Source organism: Phalacrocorax carbo, chromosome 1 (genome assembly GCF_963921805.1).
Source record: "Phalacrocorax carbo chromosome 1, bPhaCar2.1, whole genome shotgun sequence".
Taxonomy (NCBI): domain Eukaryota; kingdom Metazoa; phylum Chordata; class Aves; order Suliformes; family Phalacrocoracidae; genus Phalacrocorax; species Phalacrocorax carbo.
The window spans coordinates 88,646,667-88,659,085 of record NC_087513.1 but is presented as its reverse complement, the minus strand read 5'-3'; the positions used below and the strand labels follow the sequence as shown (position 1 = coordinate 88,659,085).

The 12,419-nt window shown below is 41.5% G+C and overlaps 1 protein-coding gene across 2 annotated transcripts in view; it reads right to left on the bottom strand.

Moving 5' to 3' along the window:
- GSK3B (glycogen synthase kinase 3 beta) overlaps positions 1–12,419 on the bottom strand; it is a 155,338-nt gene that overhangs the window by 64,794 nt on the left and 78,125 nt on the right. For both annotated transcript variants that reach the window (XM_064465752.1, XM_064465759.1), the window contains exon 3: positions 5,690–5,773. In XM_064465752.1, the coding sequence (XP_064321822.1) occupies positions 5,690–5,773 (84 nt within the window). The remainder of the gene's footprint in view (positions 1–5,689; positions 5,774–12,419) is intronic.

Below are 12,419 nucleotides of genomic sequence, written 5' to 3'. Positions count from 1 at the left end.
GAGAAATCACGGATCTTCCCATTTCCATTGCACACATCTACCACATTTTGGATCTAGCCACTGCTGCCTACTCTGCTCTTGCAAAGTCCTACTACAGGCAGGCAAAACTGCTATTTCTATTAACACGACCTACTCAAAACCAGAGACTGTTCATAACTACAACTAAGGAAATTCCCAGCATGTTGCGAGCCCTAACAGCAGTAACTGATAATCATTATCTGATGACTGGTACGCTTTCTGAAATGAGCTTGGCAGGCCTCAGGCAAGGACTACAGAGATACCAACATCACAAAACTCCTCATAATTGGCATTAATTGCTCCTTTGTTGACAGCACAGCAGATCTGCCAAGGATTAAATGGATCGTAGTGACTAAATTCATCTCTAGTGATGGCCCTTCAGCATATTACTAGGGTGGTGCAAAACATTCACACAGGCTCTGTCAGTTTGAAATCGGGCTCAAGGCTCTGTTAACTGAGCTTTTTGTGCAAGAAAATTTTTTTTAAACAAGTTCAATTAAGAAACTAAATGGTTCAACTACAAGTGCTCCATTTTAACAGGGAACAGAATGGATGGTCCTTACATGAGGACTCATCTGAACACTTCTGCAAGAAAGGATGGTGATGTTCTTGCCTCATTAAGAGATAACCTCCACCTTCAAAACAGGGATATGAATCTGGGAGAAACACCAACTGTTCAGCAAAGCCCAAGCCTGCAGATCAGCCAGTTGCTCCCTTCTTCCGCATTTCTTCATTGCAGTTTAATACACTCCTGCCAAGGCACATGCGAGAGCGCACAGCAGCTCATAGATGCAGCTCAGCATGTATCTCCTGCATGTTTATTTTAAACCTTAGTCTACGTCTATGGGAGTAAATTTCATCTTGAATCTGAATAGACTTTTGGCTGCATGCCCTTACAGCTAAAGCTAAATAAGACTAGAAATCAATTAGAGCATGCAGAAGGGCCAGCTCAGCCTCCAAAAGAGTCAGCATATTGCTTATTTGTGATCTCTCTGTGCTTCCATATATGCTTATTTTGACTCCTCTGAATACCAAGCCACCTTAAGGGGGGGTGGTGGGGGGGGGGGTGGTGGTGTTACATAACCAAAGTTGCAATTACTCAACAAAATGTGTATTTACTTTCCTTTTATATGATTTGATGCAGGGAACAAATCTCTCCAGTGACTTCTCCACATCATTGATATGGATCGATATGACTATTGAACAGTCAAAAACATCCAGACAAGAAAACCCAACAGTTATGAAATGCCACAAAGAAATACCTAAACCAGAAATAGAGAGGGGAAAAGTGAGGATTAGGAACTCACTTCAAGTTTTATACAGCTGAATAATTTTACTCAGCAGCCACTGGTTTAAGAAGTTATGCCATGCTATCAAACATTAGGGAATACTTTCACCTAAGGAGCCAGAGGGATTATTTGGTAAGTCCATGTCCACCCTCCCCTGGAGCATGGCTCAAAAGGTTCTCAGCAGAATTAAGACTAAAAAGGACAGGCAGCAAGACCATCTCCCCCTGCTTCAGTAGATCAACATTTGCGTTTACGCATCACGCTAAATAAATGGCAGTCCCTGAAATTAAGGAAAAGTAGCAAAAATCAAACCAGAAGCGTATGCCTTCCTAATACGGTCTGATCTCCCAGTGGCAAGCTGACAGACAAACCAGGCATCTCATTCAAGACATTATCTCTAAGGCAGAACACCAAAACTTATCAAACACAGCAGAGCTGGCTAGCCCTATAATCTTCCCATTTTCTCCAAGGATTACCTAGAAAAACCACAAATCACAGAAATACAGCATAGACATATATATTTGTGACTACTTCCACCATAAGAATCCTCCATACACAGCTCAGGCCATTATTTGGTTGTTCTTCCTTCCACTTTACGTCATTCCAGCAGTTATAATTACAGGTTTTGAGCTACTGAAAAGTATTTTACAGCTACGAAAGTGCCTGGCTATCAGATATCTTATACAGCCTCAGGGAAAAAAAAAAAACAAAACAAAGACATCAGAATCTGCTCTGGCAAATTCATTAAGGAAGAGTCTTTTAAAAGAACTGTGTTATCCAGCAGGTCTGACAAACATCAGTAAACTTAACAAATGAAAGAACCAAGGAGGAAATAGTTCATAGAAGCAACCTGAATGCCAAGCCTGTCAACTGTCATATTAATATATATTACATGCTCTCTTAAACTAGAAATTAGTCAAACATGATTAATACACAGCCAGTACTCAAAACAACTCCTATATATATACACACACAAAAAGGTATAAATATGTGTACGCATACCTGTATGTGCATATATATACACACACACTCTCCCTTAATATAGGGTATACCTATATAAAGGCAATACAAATTCGAAGATGCTCAGACAAGAGGGAGTCACCCAGTCACAGAAAACAAAGGAGAAAAAACAGTCAAAGCCACGTTTGATATAAGATTACCGTGCTGCTAATGCTGGACTGCTTTTGGCAAAAGCAGGAAGGAAGTTAAACGAATGGGAGACATAAAAAGGAGAGTTCATCACAAGGTAAAAGAAAAGATAAGATGGGGGCTCAACAGTTCAACCAGTTCCACAGAGAGATCCTAGTAAAAGCAGAGAGCTCCAAATCTCTACACACTAGCTACAACTTTAATGCAGCTAAGGAACAGTCTTAAGAGCAAGTGTTATTTAGAATTATTTTTTAAATTTGATGCTATTGTCTGTTGTTTCCAGTTTTCTAACCAAGAATTAACCCCCCTGTTTTGGCAGAATAAAGCCAGTTTTAAGGTTGCCCCATGCCTAAAAAATGTCTAGTGATTAAAATGAACTGAAGTGACTATTAGGCACAAGTTTTTTGAAGAGTGCAGTCTGACTGGATTTGGAGAAATCCTCTGAGGTATCTCTAAATCAAGACAGATTTAAGCTTCTCTGATATTGGGGGGGGGGGGGGGGGGAAGGGGAGGGGACCAAAGAAAGAAAAGTCTCTGGGCTAAGAGACACTGGTGTTTAGCACCAGGGAAGAAAGGAGAAGCCCAAGGAACACTCCAGTTGGAACAAACAGGTGGAACGATCATGGTGGCATGAAAATCTTTATGGAAGAAAATGCTTGACAAATAGGTATCAAAATTAAGTTCACTGGTGAACTATTTCATTAAAGGGATCAGCAGTATAATACTTACCTCTGAAATTTTCAATTAAGAGTGTACCGCTATTAATCTGTGTTTATGCTAAGTTCTTCATGAAGACAGACAACAATTGCAAGCCCCACTCATCACTATATTACTCTATTTTCTGCTATACCTTACTTGAATTTTTACATTACTCTTCCCATTGGACTTGGCTTCAAGAATCACTTTTATATAAAGCTCTGGGTAGCCAGCACCTAAATATGCAACTGTTTCCAATATGTCCTTCCTGGTTACCAGACTGGACCTCATGCTTTTCTACCTTTTCCTCCGCTCTCCAAAAAGCCAGCTTGATTACAAGGGTAATATGAAGGAAAAGATGTTACTGCTTCCCAAACTGACGAAAACATAAGAAGCGTTATTCTTCCTTCCCAGATAAGCTTCAGGACACCAACTTGCTGCTCTCTAGAGCTTTTCCCAAACAGCAGCGAACAGACTCATACGCAGTTATCTTCACATGCTGCCAACTACATGGAGATACATAGTTGGCTTGCAAGTATTATTTTGTACAGAACTGCAAAGAGACTTTGCAACCTGAATGGCAACATTAACGCTGCTGATGTTCTGCTGGGTACACCTTTGCCCTAGGGACTGGTTCACATTTGTCCCATTTTGCAACAGGGTAGCAGTGGATATCTCAAAGGCACAAAGCAGAGGCATGAAGAGAGAAGAGAAGAAAGGAATGTGAAAGGAAACTTCTCACTGAAGCATTAAGATTCACTAGTCATGGATAGAGACCACATTTTTAAAAACAAAGCTAGCGTTGCTGAGAATCAGCCACGTGGAGCTGAAACAGCAAAGTGGAAAATCCAGCCTCAAGCTCAACATCAAGTTAAAGATTTCCAAAGAGTTTTACTCAAGTTACTGTTATGCAAAGGCTCCTGGAACACTGTTCTGAAGTTTTAACACTTCGGCTGTTTGCAGGAGGTTTCATTAGAGAAGGTAGTTGTCTTCTGCTTGTCTCATGAAATTCTACTTCACTCTAGCCAAGTTACAAGATGGTTAAAAAAAGAAAACAAAAAACCCCCAAACCAAGCCCTCCTTCATAGTATTTCCCTTCTTGTACTCACACTGCCTGAGGAATTTCTGGTTATATGCTAAATGAGCACAATACAGTTTTTTAAACTACACTGCACTACCAACAAAACAGCAACGGGGGGACAGGGGGGAAGGGCTGATAAAAGAACAAAACACACAAAAAATACATTTCTCCTTGACTCTTGCAAAGCGTTTTTGCAAGCTTTCTATAGGCACAGGCAAGGCACATGGCCAGGACCCCCCCAAGCACCTCTCAGAGAGGTAAGAACAGGAGTCCTCCAACTATCCCTCTGTGCGCTGCACAAGGCTGCAGCAACCTGTCACCAACAACTTATCCTGAAGATGTCAGCTCCGTCTCTAGCTCCAAAGACCATGAGGCGGATGGGCTGCCTCTCCTGTTCTGTTGGTCCACTTCATGGCAACAGCAGTTAACAGCCTTCCAGTAGCTATCAGCTCTTGTACACAGTCCTTTACAGCACCATGAACACATGTATACCAGCATTTTAAGACAACTAAGGATGCAATCTGCTTTAGAGAATGAAAAATTAACACAGATAAATTATATAATATTTTTCCATTAAAGTATTTATAACTATATATAAAAAGATCAGAGGAAGGAAGCTCAGAAGGTCATCTAGCCCATTTCCCCACCTCACAGCTTACGTTAACTCCCACATGGGCCAGAAAGACTTTTTTTTTTTAAAACTTCATGGATGACCCTGCTTTAAGTATAAAGATGGACCAGATGCCATCTTGCAGTCCATTTCATCCTGAATTCTCCTATGATTCCTAAAATTCTGATATATACATAGAAAAAGAAGCTGTTATAACTTCACATTCAAGCAAAACCTTGTAACCCCTTTTTAAAAAGCCCATGGAACTTTTATACCTAGACTGAAAGAAAACATAAATGGCAGTGTTTACTCGAGATTTATTAAATCCAGCTATTTGCTCCTCCTTCTGGTGCATAACCATTCTGACGAATGCTACAATCACACGGATCGTATGTTATTCTTTCCTCTGGGCTTTGAAACTTGGCCTGTATTTGGAACAGACGCACAAGGAAAGGGGAGAGACCCATACAGAGACCGAGTATGGGAAAAGTCACAAAGAGCTTTAAATCTAGAGTGCTTAATGCCAAATCCTAGAAAACATATCTGCACATATAGAAAGGCAGTGCTAGAACGTGCAAATGAAGCCCGGCTGAGCTCCGCTAAATTAAAAAAAGAGGCGGTGCACATCCAAATCTGTTACGCTACACTAATAAAAATGCTCCTCATAGACCACACACTTCCATAACTGAAAAAGATCTGCTCCAACATGATCTGTTGGGCACCACTACAGCATTTTCTCAATGTTATCACGTCTATCACCTTCGCTCCTGTCTCTAGAAATTCAAGCAGTTCAGTTATACCCCAGATGGCTACCAGGAGGCATGGCCTTGTTTTTTTCATTCTTACCTTCTCTCCACTAGAGTAGAAGAAATAACGCAATCGGACAATGTTACAGTGATCCAACTTTCTCATAATCTGGAGCTCTCGGTTCTGAAACAAGAGAAAAGCAAACAATTAGAAAAAAACACTTTTTCTCACAGTTAGAGTACTGTAATGAACACCTTAATATACAGATACAGGAACTGACAAAACTAAGGAACCAAAGAGTAACTAAGGTTGGAAGGAAGCAACATCTTTCACACATTTGTCTTTCTTCCAATTACTTTATCACTGAGAACATCAACATCTTTGAGTACATTTTTCCTCTAAAATAAAGGTCCTCAAATCCATCACAAAATCCAGCAATTACCTACTTACATTACCAGAGTTTCAGCAGTAAAAGGCAAGATGGCATTAACTTTCCAGCTTTATTTTCTGATCTTACAAGAATACAATATATCATCCGGAACAGTCCAAAGCCTATCCTCCTTGAATACTGTAAAAATAATGTAAACAATGTAAACGCAAACATAACAGCTCCACCTACATGCCTGCCAGCCTCCACACTGCAAAAGAGTTCTGTGCTGAAAAATAATTTCCCATACCATTATCTTTGCAAGACCAACATAAAGCACCTGAAATTGAGCAGGCAACTTAGTTCCCACTTTTGTTCAACCAAGGTTTAACCAGGTTTAGGCAGACAGAATAACAGTGTTATTTTTCCATTTTATATCATCCTGAAAAAGCTGTAAAAAAAAAAATCAGTTCATTACATGCATGATAACCTGAGGACTTTACTGCAATATCCATCGTAACTGAGCCCTAAACAAGTGAGGGATCTTATAGCCTAACAGATAAAAATGAGTGAAATGGTGAATTGCAGGTATGAATAAAAACAAGCAAGTAAAAGTAGCACAGCTATATTTGTTATACTTCATTCCACAGCTGTTGCTACAAGACTCCTTTCTCCTATGGTCACATTTACACATCACTGTTTTTCCTTCCTCAATTACTACACAATCCGCAGCTTCAAAAATAGAAGGCATTCCAATTTTCACTTGGATCACAGAGTTGCTAGTCATGCATCCTAACTAGCTAGGACCAATACACTAGACTAATACGCTAATACACTTACTAGCATCATTAACTGTGGCCAGCTTCAGGACTCTTTGGGAAGAAAGTTCTTCAGCCATCATGCATTTTTGTACTTAAATACATAAAGCTAACACCTTCTTTGTGCAATGCTGCTGTAGAAATAAGGATTTAATATTCTGTACATCAGAGGGTCATGTACAGTCCCTATCACTGCTATTAAAGCTTAAGGAACTCCACAAGAGCCACTCAGAGCTTCTAATGTGAACATGGCTATGAACTCTGGTTTTAATTCCTCTAAGCCATGTAGCCTTAAAAAGAGGTGTTAGATAGGATGCAGTATCATTAATCCTATCATCCCTGCCACCTGCTGACTCAAAAAATACTTCAGTATTAGGCAGCTCTTTACAAACACGAGTGACATCTCACACAATTATCAGTTGGCAGTTATCCAGCTAGTAGTTAAGGAGAAAGCAAGTCCTCCCCTGAGCCTGCCCAGCTTCTGAGCAGATCAAAGCTTAAGTCTCTTAGGTGCACACCAACACAGGCCTTTTCTACCCTGAAGGATGAAGACAGACAGTAAGAGGAAGCAGGGAGAGACCTCTGAGGCTTTCATATATCTCCTGAAATCCAATGTGGTGAATTTGTGAAAGACAACACAGGCTTCATCACACAGCCTCGTCAACACACCTCACATCTTACAGAAGAAAGCATTCTCCTGGTAGGAACAGGAGGTCAAATATCCTCCACTTACTCATTCTTTATTAAATGCTAAAGAAGTCAGTTTTGAGAGTCATGGCTGGGGTTTCTGTGATGCACAGCACAGTTCAGACTTCAGACCAACAGAAAGACCTCAGCTTCTCATTGTGTCTGAAACCGCATGCTGCTGCTGGCTCAGTGGTGTTGCCCTGGTCCTCACAACCCAGGCAGGTTTCAACTAGCAAGCCAAAGCAGGGATGGTTCTACATCCCATCGGTCACTGGAACACCAGTTATGACAAGAGATTACTTTCTCCAGTTGGCTTTACAGTGCTTAACAGTGTTACTACAGGACTGAACCTAACACTGCAAGTTCAGCACTTCAACCAAATTCCAACAGCAATTCACACCACAATGTATATTATGCACTTAGCATAAATGTGCGGATGTTATTTTGGCAATATTTCTACTAGCTCCTTAAAATACACATACATACTTTAAGTCAGGTTACTGCTTCATGTTCTTTAGTTAGCATGTATACATGTACCCATTGGGTACAAGGGGGGGGAGGGGGGCGGAAATCAGCAGAAGTTATTCTAACGCTAGGCTGAAGTTATATTTATACTCTGGTGTCTCATCCAGCACAAGCACAGTCTGTGCCTACTTTGATGCCTTCCACTCTGACCCACTGCTTTCAGCTCGCATCCTGACCATCTGCTCCAGCTGCACAAACAGTGCTTCAAGAGGTGCTAATATCAGGGATAACTCATAAACCGGTTACACGGTAACCTATATCTTGCATCCTGTGACTAGACAGAAGGAAACAAATTCAAACTGTCATCTTAGTCAAATAGGCACCTCAGCCACCTTAAACCCAAGCTGACTTCTAATCATTACTTCCTGGTGCAGTCAAAAGCTGGAAACACTCAAACAGTTGCAAAGCTCAAATTGGATGTGGCAGAGAAACTGATGTTCACGTAACAGACTGATGCCTTAAAGAATTCCTTTTCTTCCCAGATGGACACTTCAAGTAGTCCCACTTTACCATGTATTTCCCTGTATACATCTTAAATAACAGCCTTTTCACATTATAGTGTGGGCCGTCAATTACCATTGCACAAATGCACTGGGGGTGGAGGGAGAGGAATCAGATTATAAGTAGGGAAACTTTAGTGAACAGTGACAGATGCCCTACACAGAGTACAAGAGAAAAAACGCATGTCTAAATATAATGCAAACTAAAACCATTTCAAAGCATGCTGATGAGAAAGGCTGACAGTGCATGATCAAAATATAGGGTGGATGAAAACATAAAGCTCATGCTTATCCTTAACTCATCATTTTTACCTTCCAAGAGACATGGATGTAAAGTCAAAGACTCAAAGAGGAAATTACTCTTCTTTCCCATTCTCCCACCCATTCACATGAAGAGAAAGGTTTAGCTTTCTCACTGAGAGTATCAGGCCTGGTAAGCACTGAAGAAAGCAATACCCTTCAGCACTAGCCCTGCCACAAGAGAGGACCCAGCAGACTTCTGTTCACACCAAAACACAGAGCTCCTGAACAGCACACATTCCCTTCAGGAAGCTGCAAACCCACATACTATCAACAGATTACTCAGCAAATTTCTGCTGCAGTTTGATTTATCTAAAACATATTTCTTTCTCCAGAAGGCCTGGTGCTGCCGACACACAGCTCCAGAAGACTGCTTTACAACCAGTGCATTTGAGCCCTCCACCAACTACTGAAGCAAACCCAACATGACAAACCCCTGTTCATCACTTCTGAAGATGACTTTCCTAGCCCAGACTGCCTGTGTCTTCTTGTTACGTTGAAGAAATCTGGTTGCTCATCAAGGCGAAAGATTTGGTTAAAGACTGCCAAGACAACATCAGATTTATAACTTCAGAACATAGCCAATAAAGCTCATGCATGAAGACTCAAGTCTTCTCTCCAAAGTTACAACCCCAGTCCTTCGTAACTGTGCTAATGCTGCAGTTGATACAAAGCCTCCAAAGCAAGATTATTCCTGCCTCACTACTGTAATCTGCTATTACAGACTAGGATAACCATCACCCACACACACACGCAGCCTTCCCTCCCCATCCAGAGATTTCTAGAGCTATGCCAGTTTGCATTCATCACCCCTAACCTCGATCTTTGCCTTTTCTTTTTCTTGCTCCCCCCTTTACAACAGGGGATAATACAACTGGATCATCAGAGATGATGCCTTACGGATTTGCAACTTCCTGAACTGGACCAGAGCAAATGAAGGTGGAAGGTCTTGTACAGCTCATATCAGCACAACATTATCAGTATGTACCTAGTAAAGTGTAGAAATATCACCTGGATCCAGTTCAGAAGAGAACGCCTTGGAGCTTCCTTAGCTAAAGGGTATGCTGGGTTTTGGTCCCCCCTCCCCTCTTCTAAAATTCCTGTTTAAAGTCTCAACAAGGTTCTTTGAGGATAAAATAGGAGAAATTAGAAATTTGTGTTTTTGTCTTGCATCACACCAAGGACATAACCGGGTTCTTGTGAATGGATAAGACTGCATACATCTTGTCCTTTTAAGAGAGGATATCTTTTTGATGGTAAGGCAGGGATAAGCTACCAATCTATTTCAACATGCAACTTCAGTAACAGTCTTCTTGCTTTAAACAAGTAAGACCAGTTCTCGTTTTTGCACTTTTAGAACCAAATTTTATTCTTATTGGGGTGTAATCTTCAAATGCTGAAGCTCAGTATCTCGCATTCTTGTATCAGGTTGGAAAAACAGAAAATGGAGTGTAATTGTCCCATGAACTCTGGCATCATAGATGGGTGGAAGCAGCACAGGCAGATCCAAATTTCTCAGTATACATAACTCTTCCTCTTTCACATGTCATGTTTACTGTTTCCTCCTTTCTCCTGCTTCCATCACAATTTTCTCTATTCTACCACATTTCTTATTCTTCAGTAAAAGCTTCCCCCACAGTGAAGAGCTAGAGCAGGAAGCCATGGGCAAAGCTGGGAAAGAAACTAGCTTCCAGCAGGAAGCACGAAGGTAGTGATGGAGCAGCAGAACTTGATTTTTTTGGCCCCTCCCCACAACTACCTGTGGTACAGAAATATCACCTGACAGGTTACCAAGAGGTAGGGGCATTACCAAGATCAGCATATTTTCACTAATATCATTACTAAAGCCCCGATGTTAGTACATCTGGTTTATCCTAAGCTTAGTGGGACAAACTGCAAGATAAAAGCTGTACCGCATCTTCTTTAAAAATTCCTGAAGCTGCCTGACCCATTCCTCCAAAGGTGGATTTCAAACACCATCTATCACAAGGCTACTTTTAACACTGTCTTGCTGTCAGCAAAAATATTACAGAAATTATTCTACAACTTACAGAACTGTCTTTCACAGATATATGATAATTGAGTCATTTTACAGAATAAAGGCTAGTTCCTACATTCTTCTGTATTTGTCCCAAGCTATCACTGAAATAAATAAGCGCTTGGAGGGAAAAGAAGTGCAAAAGGGGCTTAACTACAGAGGCCTGGGCTGGGAATCTTCCCATGCCAGTCATCAATAGCTAGCAACCCATAAAAAGTCCATTTTGTAGGCAAGCAATTTCAAGCAGAGATAAGTGTCAATAGGGATCACAGTTTTCCTCATTTACAGTCAAGGCGCAGATTAAGGCAAAGCCCCACTCTGTCTCCTGCCAGTCATGGCATATTTCCAACACCAGCAGATCTAAGTGGGGACAGTCTCCATTTTTAGCACACCTGTTAGTTCCAAACTCATACAATCACGACCTTTAATCTAGAAATACAAGACAATACCAACAAAGGAATACTGTTGACATACCAAGAGCTGTAATGCCTCAACAACCACCACCCAGTTAGCACTGGTCCATCGATAATTGTTAAATACTTGCAGCCCAACAGGCTTAACGCACAGGTCAAAGTCCAGATATCGTGCCCTGCTCCAACCTCTACTAATGTGTAACGCATGCATGTACACAGAAGCAGCTTTGAGGGTTAGCATTTGTAAAAGCACTTTGACTTTTATCATCAAAAGAAGTCCTGGAGGCATAAATACCAATTAGTATACTGTTAACATTCAGGGCTTCCCTAATAAAAAACCAGAAATCAGTGATAGCCGAAAGGATATGGCATAAGTACAAATACTAACTTGCTACTTGAAATCCCCTCCACAGTCCCCCTTCCTTGCATGTCTTCCTGCCTACCACTGATAGGAATCCCAACCCTCATACAAGGGAAAACCCAAATGCTAAGTGCCTATACAGCACACAAATAATGAGTTCACGTGCACTCTGCCACGCAAGAGCGGTAACTGGAGGAAGCTGACAGGGGGTTCAAGATACAGAGTGCCTGTGGATGCATTTCTGTGCAACCCAGTGAAGTGCCATTGCATCACGCTCTGCTTTACTACAAAACTAAAAGGCTCTAAAATCAGCTTCGTTTTGCTACCTAGTTCCATAATGCTGCCAAACTTTCCACTATTTGTCCTTATGTAAAAATGTGATAATTAAGGTCCTGAAGCAACAAACAATGGAGACACACACAGCAGGGCTGCACTGCAAAATGTTTCTGAAGCGCTGGCCTACGAACACCCAGAAAACTCAGAGGCGCAAAATGTGTGCGTCAGCTGTATTCTAGCCAAAATTTATTACTGAGCACAGCGACCTTCAGCCCTGGCACGGGTACAGATCAGGGCAAAAAGCGTTGGCTCTGAACGTGGCAGCAGGCAGGACCTGCCTGAAGAGACCAGTGGGCAGAGAATGCTGGGATGGAGCTGGGGCCAGGCCAGGGCAAGCCGAAGGCACAGGGTTCAGGCAAATGTAGGTGGGGCCACCAGCACACTCCCAACCTGCAAACCCATGATTTATTACAGCTCAACTGAAATTAGAGTGCAGACGGGGCAGCAAGAAGAAAAAGAAAAGTGCTTGAAACTAAAGCTCTAG